Source organism: Chelmon rostratus, chromosome 2 (genome assembly GCF_017976325.1).
Source record: "Chelmon rostratus isolate fCheRos1 chromosome 2, fCheRos1.pri, whole genome shotgun sequence".
Classification (NCBI taxonomy): domain Eukaryota; kingdom Metazoa; phylum Chordata; class Actinopteri; order Chaetodontiformes; family Chaetodontidae; genus Chelmon; species Chelmon rostratus.
The window spans coordinates 26,678,714-26,703,774 of NC_055659.1; the positions used below are offsets into that span (position 1 = coordinate 26,678,714).

At 40.5% G+C, this 25,061-nt stretch overlaps 1 protein-coding gene across 1 annotated transcript in view; it reads left to right on the plus strand.

Annotated features, from left to right (window-relative positions):
• The first annotated feature begins 785 nt into the window (after nucleotides 1-785).
• The window catches only part of cntn4 (contactin 4), a 116,890-nt gene continuing 92,614 nt past the window's right edge, over nucleotides 786-25,061 (plus strand). The window contains 2 exon segments of the mRNA XM_041949047.1: nucleotides 786-873; nucleotides 24,816-24,948. Of these exon segments, the coding sequence (XP_041804981.1) occupies nucleotides 786-873; nucleotides 24,816-24,948 (221 nt within the window).

Below are 25,061 nucleotides of genomic sequence, written 5' to 3' on the forward strand. Positions count from 1 at the left end.
CCTCCACCTCAGCCCCACAGTCATACCTTCAGCTTCTCTCCAGTCACTGGGGTTTGAGCGGCTGAGCGCTGCTACCTTCCTGCCACTCAACAAGCTTTCGAGTTTTAATCCTCACTCCAGGGAGATATTGTCTGTGTCAGGGAAAAGGCACAAAATTGTTGTGAAATTCCTCTAGATGTTTCAGCATTTTTTCATCTTTTGGCTTCGCACTTTTATGAGCATAAAAGTTATGAGGCTTCAAACAAGAACAACGCCACAGTGTGAGAACTTAGAGGAGTGGCTTTGCTTTTATATTGACTTAAAAGCCGCTCTCCCTAGAGTTGCTGGAGAAAAGGAAATGAATGTATATGAGATATTTTGTGTTCGTGTACCCACCATCCACCCAGCACCGAAACCCGTTCTTCTTTCCCATGGAGCAACTTTCAGGAAAGTGGGAGCGGGAGGAGGTTGTGCTGTGGATTTGGTGTTTTAAAGGGAGATTAAAATACTTTGTTATCAAGACTTGAAATGCTGATTGAATAATTATGTCATAAAGTCCAGTTCAGCCATAAATGCAGTTATTTATTGATACTATCCCAGTGCTCTTTGCTGTACATTGTTGCAGGAGTCCCTTTTTGTGTTCCACACCTTGAGGAATGAGTATGCTCAGCAGGAAACAGCAAAGACTGATTTTCAAAGGTACTGCTGTTAGGAACCTTACCGCCATGCTCACCTCACCTTGTTTCTTTTCATACAGATTGAGAAACCAGAAGGGTGCAAATCGGATTCCATACGTTTGTGATTGGATGTGAGACTACTTTGACCCTACAAAATTGAAGATGATGTTGCTATGGAAACTGCTGGTGCTGCAGCCACTTATGGGGTGCCTTGCAGGTAAAGTATCTTATTAGGAACTTTTGATGCATGCCAAAGCTGCCTTTGTGAAGTCTTATTCATATGTATTTGGGGCAGGTGACAGCATGAAAGCCGTAGTTTAGAAAGGAGCAACCCCAGGTAGATTAGCCATAAGCTAATATTTTTTTCCCCAGTGATGTAAAATAATATGAATGCAGAATCTATTCAACAAGGAAGTTATTGTTCGAGTAAGCCATTGTCTGCTAAAGACTTCCAATCACAGGCAATAATGCACTGTGGCTTTGCTTTAGTGTATGTGGCACTCAGAAAAGGTTAGCGATATCATCCTGAATGCGAATGAGGGGAGTGTACCGCCTCAAAGCAGGAAGGAAAATATTCTGTTTCACGTAGTTTGACAGATCACAAATACAGCCAAGATTTTGAGTGGAAAACTGGCACGAACGTACAGTGATGGTAAACTCCTGCCTTAAACCTAAAGGGCACAGAAGAAGCTTTTTAAAACATCCAGTCAGGGATATGAGAGGGGAAGTTTATTGTATGCAGCACAGTGTTGTATAATGTTGAGATTAATGATAGAATGTAGACTTCAGTGAGGCAATCACCCAACTCAATACAAGTAAATAAACATAAATGTAAGTAACTGAATAATATAATCAGTTCAAATAAATTACTGAATTATTATCAGGGTGGTTGTCCTAAGGTACAGCACTTCAGTAAATGCACTTAAAAAGGAAATTTACATGTGACATCAGGTATTATTTTGGAGCAGGACTGAGCAAAGTAGGCCTATTAAAATTGCTCCAGCTCTTTATTTCCGGTAAGTCACCAGTCGATCAATCAGTGATTCAGTAAACCGATGAGTGAATCAATTAAATCCATTAAAATATCTTGTAAATATTGTAGCTACAGTAAAGATTAAATTTAGTCTAATTTCTCAAATTGATCTATAAAAGAGGCAATGAGTGAACAGGAAATCGGTCCAGGGTTATTTCAAATGTCCATCATCCATTTACCGCGCAGTAAAGTTGAATTATAGCTTCATTACACCGTGGTGCCCGTTTCAGCCAGAGGCTCCCTGGCATTGATCACATTTTGATGGAGGACTTTAATTTGTCTCCTTTATAAATAGGAGGGGTCACAGGAGAGAATCAGTTGAATCCCTCAGTGTTTAATCAACAGGTGTTTTGCAAATCAAGATGAAGAAAAGACTATATTGATGAGGTCTGTGTTCTGGTGAAACCCTCCATCTCATTACTCTGCACACATTAGGCCTGCTGTGAACCCCTCGCCCTCTTCTGCACATTCGATTTGTGAACAGATGAGATTTATTAAAGAGAACCTCGAGTTACATTGCACTGTCTTCATGATTCCGCCTCTGCATGTCACTGCTCGTCATATGTTAGGGCTCACGGTCCCGTGCGATCCCACAGCCGACAGCAGGTGATAATTGACCAGCGCGCTTTGGGTGCAGCTGAATCCTCTCGCAGCTGATACCTCACGAAGGTCATTTCTGTTGTGGAGAAACAAATCAAACACAATCAAACACAAATCAGCAGCACAGACATGCAAAAGGGTTCCAGACCTTTCTGGATTACATTCAAGGTAAAATAGTTCACTTCTAATCTAATTTTTGTCTAAAGCAGCATTGTCGTCTGCTGTAACGGCTTTGTCCTAACAGTAATGGTGTCATTTCAGATGGGAAGTGATAACAGTATAGAGCGGAATCATCCAACAACACATCCCCAGAAAGAGCTAGCTGGCTGAATTCATGTGCTTTTAACGAACAGGTGGTTCATTTCTTCAGGATCAAAGACCCTGACAATTGTATCGAGCCCAAGGTGTGTCAGAAACGTTTTTAGTCCCTCGTTTTATCTCGGGTATTATCACCAACCCTACTGGCAGAAAGAGCATTAGCATTGGAAGACTGCAAAACCCAGGTTATATTTAATGATGATGATGGCGTATTTTATTCCAGCTTCATTTGTTCTTTTTTTAGCCACACTTGAATGTTGGTCATTTTCATCCAAAACATTTTTAAAAAAATTACATTTCTGTCATTACAAGCAATAAGCTGATTTCATATTTATGTTCTTCTTATTCTCTCACTTCTATCTGGTAGCTTCAGTTAAATTCAAACATGGCCTCAAACGGCGATTCGGGGTTCACACCTTTTTGCGCTCAACAGAAGAGGAAGCAGCTGAATGTCTCCAGTTTAGTCAGGATCACTCAAAGGCATCTTGAGTCATGATGTGATAGGTCATGCCCACTTGAACCAATCAATACAGCACTTCAGTTTTTTGTTAATACTCATGCTCCCAGAGCATGTACACCGAAACTGGTGGCGTTCTGTCTGTGCTCAGACTGCTTCAGGAGGCGTTCTCCCAATCCCGGCCTGAAGATTTATGATGATGGCGGGCAATTCGTTAACAAGGTATGGCAATTTTCCCGCTGCTCTCTGCCCCTTGCTTGATTTCTGGTTGATGGTGGCCATGTTTTCCCACCGATCTTGCTCATTTATAATAGAAATATCTATCTCACTCCTGTGATGCTTTAGATCCATTTTGGCGTTGAAATCAAACAAGTTCTATTCATAGCACTGTTTTTAAACAAAAAAATCAGAAGAAAGTCTATCATCGGCAGGCTTTTATGGTCCAAGAGGCTTTTTTTTGTCGAGGAAATCGAACTGGGGTTGTGTGTCCAATTTCCAGTTTTTTATTACAGCTCCATCATCTGGCAGATTGGGCTCGTATTTCTTTGGAAGCACTTGGACATCAATTACAGGTAATGGGTTGAGCTTGATGTTTCTAGCTCATTCAAGTTCATGGCAATTTGTGCTGCAGCATAAGACAAAAAATATATATAATAATAATAATGATAAGCTCATCCACCATCTCAAACTCCACATCAAAACACCAGCATCAGTTGTTTTTAAGCCTGCACACAGGTGGTGTCTTGGCGTGCATTAATACATTGAGATGTGCCACTGTCCTATTGGCAGCTCCTCAGAAAAGAAAAGTTTTTTCCTAGCTGAGACCAATAAATCTAGCCGAAAAATGCCAAAACCTATTTGGTGGCTAGTGTAGATATATATCCCGCTCTCTACGTGTCTTAGGGTTCTTAATGTGAATTTTTGTCCTCCCTTTCATTCAGACAGCTTTGATGTCAGAGTGAGAGCAGGGCATGCAGGTTTACATTATGGGAAAACTGGGGTTAATGAGGACACAGTTCCTACATTTTTAAACCACAGAGCGAGAGCAGTGTGTGCTCTCACAGACCCGCTGAGAACGTCCCTGACCCACAGCCGTGAAAGGGTCGCTCTTAGACTAAAATTGGTTTGTCCTCCTTGCAAAACTCACTAGATCTGAACATTTGCTTTAACCAGTCTTTCGGGGATGCGTACACTCAGACCTCCATAATGCTAATGTGTTTTCTGCTGAGCTGGAAATGAACATCTTGGAGCATTTTTGTAGATCTTTAAACCTGAGCACAGAAGTATTGTACTAACACTCCTGCTTATCAGTTTGGAACAAAACTCACTTTACAATTGATGATTTTGCCTCGATATGGATTAGAGAGGTGCCTGAAAATTGACCACCGATAACAGGAAAGCTTGCCTTTAATACGCTGCACAGTGCAAGAATGGATTTGCAGGTAGAGTGAACCTCATGTAGGCTTGGGGAAAAGAACCTTACAGATGTTTATTGCAGCTTTAGTTGCATTTCTCAGCCTGGGGAGTTACAAGTTGATTTGTTTTTCATGCACAAATCAGTAAAAAGGAAATCTTGATAATTATACATGTGCAAGTTGAATCTAAATATCCAATTATATCTTGAACTTCACGTTAACTGTACACTTCAAACATTCAGTAGCAGTGGACAGAACCGTATTTGTTTTCCATACAACTGAATAGGTCAATGACTCACAAATAAACTGCCTTACAATAAACTGAAATATATGTTGTAACGACCTCTTGCACAGACGACTTATAAAGCCTACACACACACACACACACACACACACACACACACACGTATATATAAACAACTAACACTGAGTCTAACATGCAGTGATAACCTATTATCGTGTAATAGCACAGTGTTGCCCAGCACTAGCAGCGGCGAGGCGACCTCCTTTGGCCACATGACCCTCACCTTTCTTTACATAGTGATACAATGCTCTGCTTTTGAATAGATTAGATAAGAAAAAAATAAATAAATGCTTTGTGTATTTTTGCACAACCTGCATACTGCTTGTACACTGTAAAAAAAAAATGTTTGCTTTTAGTTCCACCAACTTATTTTTGTGCGCAAGGTCAACTAAATTTTGCCAAAAAATCGAGACAACTAGAAATGTTAGGTTTTGATCCTTTCAACTAATGAAATAGTACAGTCTACTTTAAAATGTAAGAGCGGCCAACTTGTCCAATAGTGTGATGGGTTTTGCACGTGCTCAGAACACTGCCCCTGCTCAGTGCCCTTTGTCAACCCGTCAACCCTTGCCTGTGTAATCTACCGTCAGGTCTTCAGACACTGGTGCATTCAGTTACTATGCACCCCCTCTCTGAAGTAAAAAACTGCCCGGTGATACAAGACTTACCACGACTGTGCGAGCTTAAGATCTCCCTGTTCTCACAGGCTTATGGCTACCCAGTGCCTCCACCTCTCTGTCTCTCACACGTTTATGTTGGTGGATGGCCAGATGTTTTTTCATGAAAACTTTTCTTCTTCTTCGTATTTAATATGTTTTCTATTTCATTTTGTTCACATTTGTCGTGTGTGAGGCACATTAAGCCTGCTCTGTGTGAAATGTGCTATATAATTGATTTGATTTAAACACTTTTAATGGTGGTTTCCAGCAGAGCAAATGAACCGTATGCTTTTATTTACCGGCCTCCTTGACATATTCCATCACACCTTTATGTGTCTGAGTACGAACACGAAGCTATGCTATTGTTATTAACGGTTGCTTATTTTTGCACAGTGATCATAGATGTAACACACACACGTTTGTCGACATTGCACAAATACGTTATTAAATCAGTTCCCTGCAACATACATAATAGATTAAAGAGTGACACGCTGACTGTACGGTTGCAAGCACTGCACATTCCTTCATACGAGGAGTTTTTGTTGTATTTAAGAATAATACTGATGAGGTCGATGCTTTTCAGACAGTCTGAGAGTGTAGATTTTAAAGAATTAATCATGTAACAGACTATTAAGGCAAGGTGCCTGTTGCTTAACGAGTGACTAACAAATTGAGCAATTAAACAGATCATATCTACACTAGTTCTAATAAATGATTCAAAGTGTCAGCCTCTTCAATATTTTATATGTAAAAATAACTGCCTCCAGCTTACTGCTGATACGAACAAGTATGCTGAGATAACAAAGCTTCCTCTGTGCTATGCATCAAATATTTATTTGATTTTTAATTTATTTATTTGAATATTCATTGAGTAGGATCATATAGGGATCAAAGGGGGATCACATGTCTTTATATAGATCACATATATTTGTGGTCTCTGAATTTTATTCACCTGAGGATTGTTTGCTAAACACACTTGGGTTTTTTTTTTCAGCGTTACATGATTTATGTTCACATTCACAGTCTCTCTTGGGAACGGCTCAGCGCGATCAAATTTGTTTGTGCTGTTCGCCATTAAGCTGCCCTCCTACTTTGCTCAGGAGCAGTGTGTGTGTGTGTGTGTGTGTGTGTGTGTGTGTGCGTGTGTGTGTGTGTGCGCGCGCGCAGATTGAATCAGTTCATAAGTGTCTTCCGCTCAAGTAAGAGTGTCCGCTGATATACTGTACATCTCCCATCTGTGATATACACAGGCATTGTTTTATAAGCCCGAGAAGAGTATTATTGCTGAGGTAACAGCTAAATAAAAGAACAGTATTTTGCAAGTCCTGTCAGAAATAAGTGAGCACATGTGAGACAACAACCTAGGATGGGATAAAGTAAGATAAAAAAGATTATTTATCCCTGGGGAAAGTTTACATTACAGCTGCACAAGATACAGGCCAAGAGTCAAAAACACAAAAGAGATAGAGATCTGTGTGAATACAAATGCAAACGCATACAAACAAAATACAAAATGAAAGAAATATGACAGTTTGCTCTCATGCTTTATAACATATACATTCTAATAACTAATACCAGACAAAAGCCTGCAGTGTACTATTCACAGGTAGACGAGTCAATGATAAACACCACACACATGCTTACATGCATAAGTATATAATATTACACATCATGTCACACTAGGGTTTAAAAGATAAGTTCACCCCATATGAATTCCCATACATGAGATGCATCACTTCAAATAGTCTAATATGTTTATGGTGAATTTAACTCCTTTTAACCAGAATGATATGGTAACACTAACTCCTGTGTTTAAAAAAAAAAAAAAAAAAAAAACTGCTACAAGTACACGACAAATCCAAGAAAGCCTCACAAAGAGTCAAGTTAGTCTAAATTTGTTTAGCATGAAGGCATTTGCAACTAATAATTAGCATTACAAATTAGAAAAGTCTGAAAAAAGAAAGATCAGCTTGTTGTGTATGATGATTTTTTATTTGCTTACTTGTCGGGCTGGAAAAAGTAAAAAAAAAATAATATATGTATATATATAACTGATTATTTTTATTTATTTGAGATGTAATTTTAACATTTTCTGTATTTATTATTATTATCATTATTATTAATGATTATCATTATTATTAGTTCAATATTTAGAATCTTTTGAAGGACACAATTAATAAAATCAAACACTGACACTAACGACACAGGAGAGGTTTCTGTTTTCAGGTTTATCCCAGAAGACAAAATATATTACAGTCTGTTCCACATGCTTCTATAAGGCTAATGTAACCTAAGTGACAGCTTCTTCAACAGGCTAACATCACCTGCACTATATAATGTGGCTCTATTTTTAAGAAATATATATATTGGCCATTGGCTTGTGGACCTGGGGTCTCCAGACTGGAGGTCTCCAGTTGGACCCTTCTCAAAACGCCAGCTGAGGTGTACTGCAATTAGTTTAAGTGCTGGAGTGCACCTATGACCTGTGACCTATGACAAGTGCGTGTGTGCACATGCACGTTAAGTGGTGGTAGCCTATCAGCTGTTCCTATGGTAGCAAGTGTGCATATGAACTATAACACTATATCACATGTTAGACTGACTTCATGAATAGCTTCATCGTGTGGAGACATGGCAGCCAAACATCTAGCTAAGTAGTGGTAGGCAGCACGGTGGATGTAATGAATCTGGCTTTGAACAATACAGGGTAATAAACTCAAGTAGTTTGTGCTTTGAGTGGTTTCATTTACTTACTTCTGTAAAGCAAGTGAGGCTGCTCTCGAAGCATCCATTCTCAGCGGGCAGAGGTCACGTCTAATAGGTCAGGCTATGAAAACATAGCGAAGCCTTCATTTCCTGCAGGCATTGTGGATGCAGCACAAGCTGGACAAGTTTAACAGGCAATTGTAATGCCTTGTAATGTTTCTCTAGAAATGCATCACTAATAAAGAAACCTTCAGAGGAGTGAATGATGAATGAAAGGCAGTTTTGCTGCTTTTCATCTTTACTTGTTAACAGTAGCTCGACTGGAAAAAAAAGAATTTAATTCAAGTCTACAGCAGCTACCGGCAGCTTTTAAGCTTTTATTCGGCGCACAAGTTGGTGTTATGAATCAATCAACACACCTTAAATGCCAATATGACAACTTTGACCACTCCATTTGTTTTTCTGGTTCTCTTGCATGAGATACACTTTGGTGATGATTAGTGCTTACAAAATGTATGTGAATTTCAACCAGATTATGAGACTGAACTGCCAATATTCTGTTTGTACAGCAGTGTCGCTCTGGTGAACACCTGTGGCTGTCACTCCAGACACAATGCAACTGAATGGAATTTCATTTGTGATGCCGAAAACATTGAATAAAATTACATTTGAAATAAACAGCAGTGAGCCTTCCCAGAAGGTTGATCCCTGTTACTTTAATACTTTAATCAGATCTCACTATGAACTGTTCTCGTTGTCAATATTCGAAAGCAGCGCCAATTAAAATCGTTGATAGTGAAGTCAGTGGATTATTCCCACCAACCAGGATATTGTTTCTGAGAAGACATGCTGAGGTTTTCCAAGTGTCATTTTGCAGTTCGTTGAGCTCTAGAAGCAAAATTGGAGAGGCAGAAATAGTGATGGATATTTCCAAACCGCAGCAGTCAGCTTGAACAGCAAAATGTTGCCTGAAGTTGAATTATATCAATTCTTGTCTACGGTTGAGAAGACCACATTGAATTATCCAGTGTATTCCTTTTAGACCTTCCACTATATCTATTTTCTACCAAGACCTTCAGACAACCCACACATGGCTGTACTCATTATGTTATTCAGTCCTATAAGAGTTGTCCTGCAGTGAACCAGAGCTGTGAGTGTCTGTAACCCAGAGCCTACCACAGTCTCCAGTGGCCTTAAACAAGCAAACGCCAAATAACTGCAGTCATTAGGAATTATAATAATTACATAATGTAATTACTTTACGTATAGTCCCCCTTGCTGACATGCAGTGTTCATACCACGGGCTGGCTCTGCCGATCAGCACACAACAATGTTCCTTCAGGTAACAGCAAAATCTAATTGCAAATAAATAAATAAAACAAATGTCCTGAATTGATTGTTGCCGATGGCATTTTTTGTAAATTTCTGAGTCTAATCAGAAGCAAAAGCTCAAGAAGAATAAAAAGTTGTAATAAACTAATCAGAGGCACTTTACAGTAGCTGATTATTGTGCTAAACTGAAGAAGGCCGGGGAGATAAAAACTGAAGTTGAGAGAAATAATGTGTTGTTTTGGCATACATATTAGGGAAAAAGGTACAAACGAGATTGGTTGTCCCTCTCAACTGTGCCCTAATTAGGCTTAAATTGTGGCGATTTCCTTTTACAGTGGATTTAAATTGCTATCAAATCCGTGCAGCTTCCTCTGGATACAAAGTGCAGATGCTCTATATTAAAAGCATGACAAAATACTGTAATTTATTTGTTTTAAATCATATAATTATGCTGTTAAGTGTGGTTTTCATTCTCTCTTCTTTTTCAAAACCAGCGGGTGTGAAATGGACCCTTGCTGTTTAAACATATTCCATAAATCAGTGTCCTGACTGTAGAAAATGCATATTCCCAGCCCAGTGAACTACTTATGTGCTGTGACAGAACTATCTATTCTCATAGTTACAAGCCTGAAAGATATGTGCAGATATCCTCCATTCTCATCGTTCTGAACCCATTTATGAAGTCTTTTACGTCCTTGCAGGCTTGCCCAGACGCTCAGCGGTCCTCCAGCAGCATGGAGAAAATACATTTTCTTCAAGGTTCATGTGTCACCGCTGTATCTGTTCCACTTGCAGAGCCTTGTGTATTATCTCCAACAATCACAGAGGACACTAATGAACTCCACATCGAGGCTCAGAAAAAACCATCTGCACAAGATATTTGATCCGCCTCCTCAGAAGATGTACTATCTTGTGCTTTGCTTTTGAGGCCAGGTTGTTATATGAGAGTTATGAGAGTATGTGAGGCAGTTGATGAAAACCTTATTTCAGAAAATGAACTTACTTCGGAGCTCATCTATCTATTTTTTTTTATGTATGCTGAGCCATGCTCTATAAATTAATACACTATCTCCTTGAATCGGACTTGCGATTTTATGTTTTCTTCTTTAAACTGTCACTTGTCACGGAAACTGCTCTTTGACAGACCAAAGTAGCTCTGCTGCGAATACTAGCTGGAGAGTGGGATCACAGAGATGAATAGGAGGCTGATATCCTCTCATTTATAACCCCTGCCTGTCAGTTCAGGCACATTTTGGATTGCTGCATGCATTTATTTTTAGATGATTTCCTGACAAAGACCACACAGTCAAACAGATCTAAGTAACACACACACTTTTTGACCTAATTTAACATTTTACACTGAGAGGTAAATGGTAACAGTAGGCTATTAAAAGCAGCCAGGCAGCAAGCTGGAGGTCCACAAAGCGGGGGGCCCTTGAGCAGGATTCCAGGGGTCTGCTATTAGTACTATTTCTATCTGGAATTATTGCTATTACCGCTATTATTGCACATGCGTTGGAAATACTCGAACAAAGCCAGTGACCAAAAATGTTCCACCAAGATGGAATATAATCAGCATCACTGTTATCATCATTATGTTCATCATCATTACAATCAAGATTGAAGCCATTGCCATTGTTGTTAGCAGATCCCAACTCTCAAACACAGTTATTGTTTACACCATCACAAGCATGATTAAGGCTAAAAATTTGTCTTAGCACCAAACAACCACCCTGGTTGCATCAACATTTGTGAGCACAAAGAGCAGTTTGATACAACAATGGTATTAAAATCAATATAGCATACACTGTTATATAGTGTTCAACTGTGTTTCTGCATTTCACAACATTTTCTGAGACTGTTTCAGAAGTGCAGCCAATGCAAGTATTCACCTAAAATGCTCAGTGAGCAGCTTAGCAGCTCTAGTCAGTGGCCGGCAAAGCGCTAATGCTGAGACACACACATAGCTGGGGGAACTGTGCAGCCATTTAGCCATGTGTCACCCCAAGACTGGATTCACTGAGTGAGTCATAGCCCGCCCTGAGCGGGACACAGTATGTGCTTGACCACTGCGAGCTTACTGTCATCGCAAACAGGAAAATAGGCCAAACTGCTGAGGTCAGGGCAAAAAGCTGTGGATGCTGACATTCAAAAGCAAGGTTAAAACGATGTTTAGTTATTTTATTTGAATTTGTGTGCTCGACGAACAAGAGTCCTTCTCGTGTGCTCAGAGCTGCGATGCAGCAGACCCCAACCCTTTTATCATGAAAACGCCTGTATCACAGTACACTGCACCATGCATGTTTACATACAACACATACAACATGCTAAGACCATCCAGTGTGATGTACAAGCACACAATTAAAGACAAGTCAACAAGGCAATTCAAAGTACAACTGTACAAACTGTATCTGTGTAGAAAAAGTGCAAAATGCACATTTCTGGATGTGGCCTAACAGTACCAGCGTGTCCTGTGGTCACAAGCATTCTCCTCAAACGCATAGCACCCCTCAAACTCGCTCGGTTCAATCTTGCATGCAACTCATATTAATAACAGGGCTATATTTAGATCTCAGGCCTCCTAGCAAAAGCACAGCCTGCTGTTACGTGGTGAAAAGTAATTTCACATACATGACTCTTGAGCTGTAATAGTCAGTGCGGTTGTACTGCTGGCTAATCACTCATACGGATCCACTCAGAACTTAAAGAAACTGAGTTACCAAAATTAAAAGAATAGTTTGGGGACGTTTTCTTTTTAATGACATTGTAAACCAGTTGAAAACCCTCAGGTCAGGAATACGCTTATGCATTATGCATCATCCAAACTCATTACATTATGCAATAAGTTGCTCCAGCAGATGTCTATTGATACTAATGGATAAATGTATATAGCGAGTTGTCGGGACAGACAGATGGATGACTTGTAGTCCTAATTATGACATTTCATTAAAGAGATCTCTGTGGAGGTGTTACTGCTCAAGCATGCAGTGAGAATGTGGCTCCATTCGGCCTGGAAGTGAATTCCGAAACGGCCTCACGTTCAATGAGATAAACTCCAGGGCTGATTTGTTGCACAGCACCGTGATTCCCACTTCTGTTGTGCTCCCACGAAGACGAAAGCTATTTGATTTGATATCAAACATGTGAAAGGACAGGTTCGGCAACAGGCTGCGGCTTCCTGTTTGTGCTGTTGAAGGGTTATGAGCAAGAGGGGGATCATTACCTATACTTCAAAATATACTTTGAAAGTAATGAAATCAGATGGCACTATCTGCTCAGCACATTAAGTTATTGCTGGCAACAGATGGTGCTCTTTAGCATATCAAACAGTTCCTCCTCCACCAGTTTGCTGAGTTATTAGTTGTATTTGTATTGGCCATGTAGGTTTTATTTTGCAGTGATGTGTAATCTAAGATGAATTTACATTTCCTCAGTGAACTTTTCCTCCGATTAAAGTCGAGCCCAAACTGATGTAAAGAAAAGAAAAAGTGGGCCCTTTTCATGGTTCTGACAAGACGCAGCAGGAAGAGCACAGGTGCGATCAATACACTGACATTCATAATGGCTCCGTTGTGCATGCAGGATCTCTTTTATGGAACAGAGCCGTCATTAATGTTATTAGTTGCATTTTGGGAAAAGAGGTCTGAAAGAGCAGAAGTAGTATTTCAGTTGGAGAAAGTGGAGTTTGCTTGTTCAACAATTGAAATCCCTCTCTACTCCCCACCCTGCTAAAAAAAAAAAACCCAGCATGTGTAGAGTGAATTAATGTTGGAGACTCCGTCTGACACTGAATGAAACTGAACGGGATTATTTCTCTTAATTGGGAGTCATATTTTTGAGACACGTGCAGAACCACGGCACTTGACTGGAGGGCCGCTAAATCCCCCAATAGTGAAAGAGCTTCAGTTAGCCAATTAGCCATGTGGCACTGTGCCTCGTTTCCTCAGTCAGTGATCTAGCATTATAATCCCTTCTCGATGAAAGTTAGTAACTGTCTTGTTACTGCTAGCCCTGACCCGCACTGAGGGACAAATACATCCATTTGTTGTGCTGCTGCAGAACGTGTAGCTGTGGAAATAAAACACTGCGTTACAACAGTATTGTAGGTGCACCTGTGCTATGGAATGCAATTTAACACACAACTCTTATAATGCTCTTTTTTAATGTTTTGTTCAATTTGCATACATGAGGTGGACAGAATATTAAAGATATCTTTAATATCAATAATTCACACCTCTCTGACACTGTCAACAAAAACTCTATGTAAAAGCAGAATCAGTGGCAGAGATGATGGATTATTCTGGTTTACCTACAGTAACAAAGTGGCCTCTGAATACATGCTGAAAGACCACAACAGCTCAATTTACATTTATATTTTACACTAAACTGATATTAAACCCATGACAAATTAAGATTATTAACTCTCTCTCCAGTTGGGTGAGAATGCGACATGGTTCCTCGTGTTTCATCGCTGACTGCTTCGGTGAAGCTGACTCACCGTTAGCTCACCGTTGGAGAAGGTGTGAGCCGTGCAGTCATCTCAGAGGGAACAATGTTATATAAAGGACATTTGCTACAAATCGCATGTACTTTGGAGTCCTGCCAAATACCGCACAAGGAATGCTATTGAGTTCTCACATGCCTGAGAGTGTCTTTTCATACCTTTTGTGCTGCCACTTGTTTTTCATCTTTGCAGGTTTTGAAAAAAAAATCTTTAAGTCTCCTTAAGACAGGTGATCAGTCACAGTGAGTATGATGCCAGCTTTTATTCATGTGAGTTTATTGTTGTGTGGTAATGCTGTGAAGCCTTTTCGAGTCATTCTGCATTTACAACGGCATTACCAGACAATCATAATGCAACTGTGACAGCGATAGAAGCTGACAAGATATTTGCTGTGATGGATTACAAATCTCAGGAAAGTTAGGATTCCACAAATTAAAGTTAAAGATGTAGTAAAAGAAATAAAAAAACAATTACTGGTTGGAAGATGGGAAGATATTTTCAAAAATGCAAACTACTACAGCGTCCACACTATGGATAATTCAACAGTCATTTAAATGCGTCACTTCCAATTCAGCAGTTCAACAAATAACTGCAATTCAACTGAAGTGGACTGGCACTAACCTCTCTTCTAGTGCTAAACTTCAATTTACACACACACTGTACATCACTTTAGCTTCAGTTTGACTAAAGGTGCTCACTGATTAATATACTGTCTTCATTCAGTTCTGCGGTTTAACGTTGTTGACTAACTAAAGGACGTGTAGCATCTGTCATGGCGACAGCAGCGCTCCTGGATGCTGCAATAACTGCCATCCAGAATGATGCACTCCTAATCTGTCTCCATAATCATGTCCGTTGCCCATGAAGGGCATTTCTTAGGTTGACGTGCATGTCAGATGGCCTTATATGTCAAGGTCTCCTCTAGTAGTGCTGCCCTGATCTCTTCAGGCCATTTTACAGTGACAGGATGAACACTGACCTCTGTCATCTCACTGGGTGAGCAGCCTGCGGTGAGCCTGACGGTGCCGGGCCAGCTGAACCGTGCTGCAAGGCAGACTCCGCGGCCCTTTGCCCCTGGGTCTGTGCCCATGCACACCTCTAAACAGGCCCAGCTGTCCCCATTTCGTTATGTGCTGATTAGGACTAGATTGCCCTGTGAGGTAGGTTTGATCATCTAATCCGGAACAATGCTCAAGAAACTGGTGACGTTTAAGCAAATTCGCACCTCGCAACGCAGCCTCAGAACTCCACCGTTTGATCTATTTAACTCTCGTCGTTTTTAACGCTGTCTGTTAAAGCTTTCATTAGGGCTGAGATCTGCTTGATGACAGTATTAGTGAGAGCTCAGCTGTAGCCCACAAAATTGAAGAGCATGTCTGGCGAACCTGGAGCAGGCGTCTCTAGGTGCACTCACCTGCTCTTCCTCAAGAGGAGCAATTATGTCAGGATGAAGGAGGGGGGCCTCCCCAGATGTCCTCCGAGCCAAGCCCCGGCTAATTGGCGGTGTTAGGGATTCAGAGCAGGTTCAAGAGAAACCTCTCTCCCCTCCCCTTTCCAATCCCCCAACATCTTTGTTTGGCTTTGTTTTGCTTTGTCAACTCTTGCCTTTTGATATGCATATCAATACATGTTTTATTCATGGCCTTTTGGAGTAAAATCAGTCGAGATCACCTTGCTCTTGTCTGCAGGCACAAGAAGTGCTCGCTTTGTGTATGCGTGGACGGGGTTGCCATTTCAAAGCTAGTTTTGCGACTCTGCCTCCCCCTCATACAACCCAAAGAAATGAATGATTTATGTGACTGTCACACTGAGGTTGCAGAACAACTAAGACTGTACATCACACACCATTCTTTTAGTTTGCTGACAGCTTGTAGGTCTTTTTTTTTTTTTTTTAATGAGACAGCGATGCTAATTGAGAGGCTGGAAAAGAACACTGAGGAGACGTTCCTGGCACAGGCGAGGTAGGGCAGCAGAGGAGAGACTGAGCTACAGGGGTTTTCTACCCGCATCCCAAAGGGCACGCGTGCAGTGCCTGTTTCACCTGAGCAGAGGCTTCATGTTAATCATAATGCTAAAGATGTGAACTTTAATTAATTTATTTTTTCAGTCATGTCAGTGTTTATTAAATCTCTGGACCCAGCGGCGTGGAGACCATATCTGTGAAATCACTGCATGTGCGAGACCATTTAAGTACATTATGCAAGGCAATTCCAAGTTTGCCTGATTATCTGATTATGAGATAGACCACAAGCTGCTATCAGATGAAACACATACTTTGTGCACACTTTGACCTCTAATTGGACTATATAGGCAGGGCTGCTCATTAAGGTGCTCTGTGATGAACGAAAAGTGATCCGGTAACGCGCTCTGTATTCTAAGAACAAAAGCAGTGCCTGTGCATATATATCCCACTCGAGGTGTGGTGAGGTTGGCTTTCGAACCTTTGGTTTAATTTTGCGTATTTGCAACAGTGATAGGTTGCAGACAAAAAGAAGTCGTTCTGCTGACACGGGGTCAGATAAGAACGCGTCATTCTGGAAGGCAAATGTCACATTTTGCTGTTTAATTTGGAGGATTGTGGAGGTGAGACCTCTTCTTTGTTGTTTCGTGCCAGGCGTTGCTGCCTGGATGCTATGCGGGTGTTACATCATACCTGCTAGCGCTTGTATACTCATTTGTCACTTCCCCGGGGAATTCAGTCACTCTAGTGACGACTGTGACTACATGTCTGTCTGAGTGGAAAAAACATCAGCCCAATTATGCTGTTCGAATGCATTGTAATTAGAGGCCGATGAAATAAGAAGATATGATTTATTCCTGTCTCAACAAACCCATGTGTTTTCCTCTGCAGGTGACTGGCTCATTGCTTCCACTGCAGTCTGTGTGTTAAGGCTCTAAACCGGCCACCTCAGAGTGCCATGCTGTTCACTAACCTTGCACTATACATTTTCAGCATGTCAAACAGTATTTCTAGAAGAGCACTGGCAGAAAAACACAGAAAAAAGTGTTTTGTTCCAAAGCACAAACTATGCTTACAAGGATTATACAGGAAGCTGTGAGTCAGAGGTTTCTTCTGATTTTATTCCTGCAGAAATAATATTCTGCATTCATTTTTATGTATGCAATGCTACATATATATATATATCTAGAGAGAAAAAGGTTGGCAATCAAACTGCACTAAACAGATTCAACTTGTTCTTCCTTCATGGTCAAACCACTGTCTTGTTCCTGCTAACCTAACCATAGCGAGCAATAACAACACATCCATCAGCGACTTCACATTTCACTCACGATGAACTCCAACATGGATGTCCTGAATTGTCCTTTCCTTTCTCAGAATAGTTTGCACCTCCTCTGTGTGTGTGTTCTATTGTGGCTCCAATAGTGGAAAAACCTTTCCAAACAGGTCAGGCTGAAAGCTTGAATACAGTTCAGGGCAGCCAAATCAGAACCATTTTCAGGCAGTTAATCTGCTCCTTTACGGCCAGCTTAAGCAAGAGAGAGCATAGTCTGTCCAAAAATATCTCCCTTCCAGCTCTTAGAAGATCAATGCTGATACCATCTGAATAGCTGTTTGATTGCAGCATTGTTGGATGACATTAAAACCTGCCAGCCCTCAGTGGATTAGTTTCAAACACTCAGTGTACACAAGGCTGCACAAGACAAAGCGAGTGATCGAGTGGGGCTCCATCAGTGCAGGGGTGGTTGTTTTGCAGGGCAATATTTTCAGCCAGAGATTCTTTCACACAGAATCATAGCGAGCGTGACGCATTTCAGCCGGACAACATAATCGTGCTATAAAGCAGCGTGGCATACTGTAGCTTCTTTGAAAATATCATGAACGAGCGCACCTCGCTGACGAATGCATAGGAAACTGAAATAGTGGGAAAGAAGAGGTGGAATTCCTGGACGCTGTCAGCAACACCTGAGACAATGACCACATTAATGACTGATCAAAACAAAACCATGCCTGTGTGTGTGTGTGTGTGTGTGTGTGTGTGTGTGTGTGTGTGTGTGTCAAAAATAATGAAGTATAGTAGAATACAAATAAATAAAATAGGAAAGCAAATTGATGGCCAATGAAACGTAGGTGGGGAAGGAAGATCAAACTATAATCAGTCCAAATCTCACATCCACACTGTTCGTAACCTTAAAGGAAAACAATTAATACGTTTGCTAATGAAGACAAGGACATTAGAATCTATTATTGTTGAGGATGTATTAAAAATTATATAAAATATCCAGTTAATGTTTTAAACATGAAACTTACGTATGATCCTCAACAACAAATGGCCAATATTTGAAAGTGCTAATGAAGACAAATGTCAGAATAGTGGAAACAGTTGTGTCAGGAAATGTCCAGTGAATTCAAAACAAGATGTGAGGCTCAGAAATTATCAAAAAAACAAACAAGAATTTCCATTTTTGATCAAAACATCAAAGACACAGAAACTATCAAAGTACCATCAGAAAAATCAAGGACAAATTGAATCAAGAAACAACCCCTAATATGCATAAAGCCCCCACATAGAGGAGGAAAATAACAAAATTTTTCAATTAATTGTCAATTTGCTGTTTGACTCTGGAGTTTTGGTTTCCTTTCTGATTGATCATTCATTCACTTTTCTGATATTTCCCCAAACTCTTCACTATTCATTTCCCTGCCTTTCCCATAATTTATGATGTGTTCACAGCTGATAAATGCTGCAGCATGCACATCAAACCCTCCTTATACAATCAAATTTCAACTGTTTTTGGGGTTGTGTCACAATTAAAGAGGCAATCAGTTTTTGGGTGTGTGTTGCACAACTGCAGTTCAACCTAATCACGCAAATAAACTTTGCTAATTGAGGCCATGATGGCGAAGGATGAGCCAAGACACAGACAGAAAAAGAAAAGTTTTTTCTTCTTTTCACATTTAACCCAAATGATGGAGCGTATCCCACACTGTGCTAGTGAGCAAACATTTCAGAAACCTTGGCTCAGGTAAAGATCTAATGATACCTGAGATGAATGTGAAATGTTTGAGGAGGCAAATATGTCAGTGAAAGGGTACAGAATGGGAAAAAAAGTGCATTTTAAAAAGGCCTATGATCTTAAGATGAATAGCACCCTGTAAATGTTTAAAGTACCAAAATAAATACAGCAGTCGACTGTAATGCATTCCAATGAGACGCAGAATCATCAGACAGCCACAGAGAAAAATGAGTTCTGTAAAGTTCAAAGACTTTTCCTACGTTCTTACATATTTTTCATCCCATTTAAGATTTAGAAATCTTTGAATGGCACCATAATGTCGGCAACAGCCAATTTCCAGAGTGCTGCTGGTATTCCCTGCGGCAGTAACCTGGTGCTTTGGGCTGACATGTTTCTCCCACAGAGTCGCATGCACATGAATCAGGCTGCAGCAGCGAGAAGAGAAACGGCCCATCGCAGGTGTGTGAGGCCTACTGGGAGGCCTGGTAAAGGTACCTGAGTGTTAGAGAAACATAGGGATGGGATTTTAATGACGACCTACTTCTGTTCCGCTCAGCATGACGCCGCTACAGGAGGGCATGCTAAACAGCCTCCTCTGGATTGGGTAAGAGGAAAGTTTCCAGCTGGTTCTGTTCACAAAGAGCTGGAACAAAGCTGGAGTTAACCTCAGCAGTAATATGCTGTAATATCACCCCACCTCTCTCCTGCATATGGAGCAAGGTGGGGTGCACGGATGGGTCAAACATACACAGGACTTTCACTCAGGAGACCGCTGTTGGGTTGTGTGTGGAACCATAAGTTTACACCACTTTTTTAACTTAACACACTTAAGTTATGTAACGTTCGTATGTGGAAGTAGAATCATTCATTTAATTAGGTCATATATTCTCTTATTCTATTTACTGTGTTGCGGTGACTTGGAAAAGAGATGCTGCTGAGCGAGGCCAGGTGAGGATGAACACAGGATATGGGCCTATATGTCTCCTGTGTGTATGTTCACCTGTTAAGGAATATGTGACAGTAGGACCACTGCATGTTCAGAACATGACTGTGTGGTCAAATTTTGAGGTGGAGTTATTCATAAACCAGTGAAGTTATGGTCATCATAGTTTATGGCTCCATGCCAGTTGGTCAAGTGTTGGGTAACTTTGCTAAGTTCACCAAAGTTGGACTCATCTACTCAGATCATTCACACTGATTAATCTCATCTCCTTGAGTGGATTCTGTGGGAAAGGATTGATTTTGCTTCAAAAATCCTGGTGTGTCCAGACCTTTTGTCCAGAAATCAGTTAAGACATCACATTAGAAAGACAGCCCGTGTCACTTGAGATCTTAATAATCATCATATTCCAACGTTTTCTTCAGCACCAGCAGTAATCCAGGTGACTGTACAGTGCCTGGAGGAGCTTCTAGTAAACAAAGCAGCATGACTTTCAATGATGCAGATTTTCTAAAATATGAACAGGCTACAGGCTAAAACCACAGAAATGTAAAACTGTGTATTGAGGTTAATCCTCGATAACTGTTAGACAGTTTTCAACAGCTTTGCTTTGCAGGATAAAGCTTGACTCATGATGCTCCTTTCGCCTCATGATCTGATATTAAAGCATGGCGTACAAAATGACCAAGAGCCTGTCATATATTTGCAGTTTTGACTTATTTTATTTCAAACCTCTGCTTTTGCTGTTGGTGTGGTTACTCCCCTTCTACGCATGCAGCCTACATCCCTTGTTAAGCCTTGAAGAATTGCACACCAACAACAAGAACAAAAGGGAGCACAGTGTCTGTGTGATGATGGGATTGAGATAAATATCCCTCATAATTGAAAAATAGCGTGTTTTAAAGATATGCTACATTTGCTAATGTTTATTTAGCACATGATATATTGCATTTGGCATATAGCCCGAGTAAACAGACTGGCCATATCTGTGGAGATGATTTCACAAATATTTTCACAGCGGTAACACACACTATAGCTCTGATGATTTATGAGTAATAAAGATATAAATCTTCACTGAATATAAAATGGAGTGATGTTGAATTTCTGTCACTTTATCAACTGACACAGAGCGTTGTTTTTTATTCTGACAGGTGTGAATTAATGGCATCATTGTAGCCTATTGGGGACATTAGCGTTTTTTTCCCAGCTGCTGTTATCATTTTTTTTCTTTGTTCTTCTCAGCTCCCAATTCTGCTTCTTTTAGCGAGTGAGGTCAGACAATGCAGAGAAACATTTAAAACATGTCATATTCTCCTACCTTCTGTAGAAGCTTACAATTATTCTTGTAAATCTCGCTGTTTGTAGATACACAACAAGGTTTGTTGAGTACATTGGTGTTGGAAAGCCCCTCACACTGCAATCGCAGTCAAAATGGCCAGCGAATGTGACCATGCCGGCTATTGTGGGGCAGTCAGTATTATCTTTTGCTGCAAATGGTGCACTGTTGGCAATGAGCACACAGTCAATTCATTTTTTTGCCCAAGAATTTCTGAGTTTATAGCAAAGCAGTCGGCTGTATGTGAGCAAAATATTCCAGATATGCAGATTTGTTGTGTCCTTGAATGACCTGAGTAATTACTGCCGGATGACAGGAGTCAACCAACACGTGCCAGAATTTAATTAGAAGGGTGAAATGTGCAAGCATGTTGCTGTACTGTTTTAAATTTGGAGGGATGCTGGTTTATGTGTGAGAGGCATTCGAAACAACAGCCTCCTCTCTCTACACAAAGCAGTTGTCGCCGTAATTACAATTTAAAACATAAATCTAAGCAATCTGTTTAAAATTGCAGAATGTATTGTGTGATCAGTGTGTTTTCAGCCAGCCACACTTTGAATAATGACAATAGCTCTGACAGCATCAATGGCTGAATCTACATAATACAGAGATTTCATTCCTTTTACCAGAAACTTCTTTTCCTTATATCGCTCTCCAGACTTAAGCAGATTGCGTGCTTGCCAGAGGTGATACCTTTAAACACTGTGTTCAGTTTTGCATAAAAAAAGACATTTTCTTGAACTAGATTGCCTATTGAGCAGGTCTTTGAATTATGCATTACCCCGTCCGTGTCCTATACAACTATGCACAAATCTGTCACTACTTTCACAACACGATGCTGAAGTTTCCTGTTGCTTAAAAGTTTCTGCAGTTTGAAGACAAACTGAATGGTTGTGATCGCCATTGTGTGTGGAGGCAGTATGTCCAAACAAAACACTTTGTTCCACCATTGTATTTCCAGTGTTTTACAGAGTTTTCCAAAATCAATGTTTTCTTCCGTGAGTTTGTGCAGGTTGTGGCCTGATGGAGGTGATAAAGAAAAGGGCAGAAGATCAAAATATAAGGAACTTTAATGCCAACAGCAAATTTCATAGGGATCCTGTCAGCAGAAGGAGGAAGTGCTTGTCAAGAGCCAAAGTGTTGGTCAATAGGAAATGTGTGCTGTATGAAGGATCAAAGGGTCAGCAGAATCATTATGAGGAGTTATCATCCAGAGGCTTCAGATATCGAAAGTAAATTCAAAGACACAAGGGCAGTTGTACAGTAGAGATATTATAATCTGGGTCAAAGTGAAGCGCTGCACAGACAGACGACTGGCCAGCCAACCAACCAAGGTTACTCCCCCTAATAAAAAGAGTAGAAAAGAGCCAAGACGTTTGAAAATGCCAACATACAGGTTAGATCTTTCATTTAAATCCTAATTTTATTGCAAAAGTGCAATGATTGTGTTTCTTACACCGTGCTTGTTGTATTATGACAATATTTTACTGTATATATTTTGCTTAAAAGATTTTTTTATGTGGGAAAGAAATGTGTGTTTGCATTATTTACCTACAAAATAACATGTTCAAACTGATTTGATTAATCATCCATATAATCACTTAGTCCATCTGTTAAACTTCTGAATGACTTCATTCATAGCCATTTGAATTTGCTCAGTAAATTTAAACACTTCAAATGTGTAGTGTCCTGTAATAAATGAGGGCTCAAATGTTTTAAAATGTATTCATGTGGATCCAAACACCATAGTAACAGTGTGATAGACGGTAGGTTAACATCACAGTGCTAATGCACATGTCCTCAAGTGCTGGCATTTGCTGCAATTGTTACCAGACAAAAATGTCAATCATGTGTGGTTCTTCACCATGAAAGTATAAACTGCATCAAATCATTTCTTGTCTGAAAGTCAGAGACATATTCGGCAGGATTTAAGACTGATACTGGCAGAATTGTGACATTTTAGGGAGTGGAATCACCTTAAATTCTGATACCTGCGTATGCTGTGGAGCTGTCATTTATTTTCCTGAGGAAGACGCAATAAAGCTGCAGTGTGAGGCTCCTGTAACACGCCCTGCAGCCTGCCCTGTCTAGGCATACAGTGCTATATTTGACATGGTGCACAAGCAGGGTACAAGCTAGTTATCATTCTGTACCTACTTTGCTTAGTTTAGATGTAATGATAACAGCTGTCCAACACTACCCAAAATCCTCCTCCACCTCTCACAGTTCCGACTCATTTATTAGGTAACTTCCTGGTCAAGAAAGGTTGGCATGCATGCAAATGCAATAAGGATGTGGGAAGGGCTGAAATAAAATGACTTGACTTCCTGATAATGTATTAATGCCATCACCCTGTCTTGAATCCTCCACTTTTTGACCATGATTCAGCTGTTCTCCCAGCCCATGTGAGCTCATTAGCCACAGCAGCCAGAGCTCTGCTGTAGGTTGAGACCTAATCTGTACTCCATGTCACTAATTTTCTCTTTTCACTGCCAAACATACATTGTGTTCACATTAATTATACATTGATCACAGTAAAGGCACGGTCACATTACAGTTATGTCGTACTAAGTTGGAATTTCTTCTTGTGTTTGATACACTGTTTATTACTGAGTAAGAGACTGCTCCATGCATTCACTCAGGGCTCCACTGTCCTCTGACAGATGGCCACAACCACTGTAAGCAGAGGGTTTGCAGTGCAGAAGGTGTTGCTAGATAGACGTGTGTTTCTGAAAAGCAGAAGATGAGTTTTTTCTTCAACTTTACCATCAACACTGTCGTTCGGTTTGACAAATTTAAACAGGAATCGGTCCAGACTTTGAAAGGGAAACATGCAAATTTCGTTCTGGGTTATATTCCTTCGTCTTCTTTCTCCTCTTTTGAGTTCAGATTGGCAAAGTAAAATCCAAGGTCTATGTGAACTTTCAATTGGATAAAACTGTCGATACAAAAAAGGCTGATTGACATGAATAAAGTGAAGGGACTGATATCAGATTCCAGTGACTCTGACTGATTGTGGTTGCTCCGGCTTTAAAGAATGAGAACAATTGCAAAGAAATAAGAGTGATTACGTCTTTTCCTTGTCTTCAAAACCCATCATTGATACTTTCTAAAGCACACTGTGTTAATGGCACCTTAATGGAGTAACTGAGACATCTGCTGTGTCATTTACAACAAAGAGCTCAAACCACATGAGACCAACTGATTACACCTCTGCATGGACACATAATCCTAACATCACTGCGCAATTAAATAAATAAATGAGCAAATAAAAGCAGGTTGACAGACTTAAATGAAGCCGTTTTTCCAGACAATTGTTTAACATAAATCACCCTCTATATCCTGTTACCACCTAAATGGCTGCTGAGGACACGTCTCGCTTCAAATCATTCTCCTCCGTGTCGCGGTATCGTGACAGGCGCTTCAAATTGATATGTTTTGTCTGTTTGTGGTTTAGCCCTTCTGAACACTTGAAGCAGCATCAACCTGTTTCTGCCGCTGACTAATTGGCTGCTTTACAAACAGGCCGGTGTCTAAGTTTATAGTCAGCTGTGTTGTCTCTCCTTGTTGTCCTACAGAAAGCAGTGTCCTGCAGAGTCCTGTCTTCACCAAGCAGCCTGGCAGCATTGTGTATCCTGTGGAGACTCTGGAGAGGAACCGGGAGGTGGTGTTCAGCTGTGAGGCCCAGGGAAGCCCGCCTCCCATCTACCAGTGAGTGTGACTGCATCAGTCATCTGCTTAATACCGACAGACTGATTAATCACTTCATGTGGGCACAGGTTCATCCACACCCATTAACTGAGCAGTGAAGTATTCAGATACTT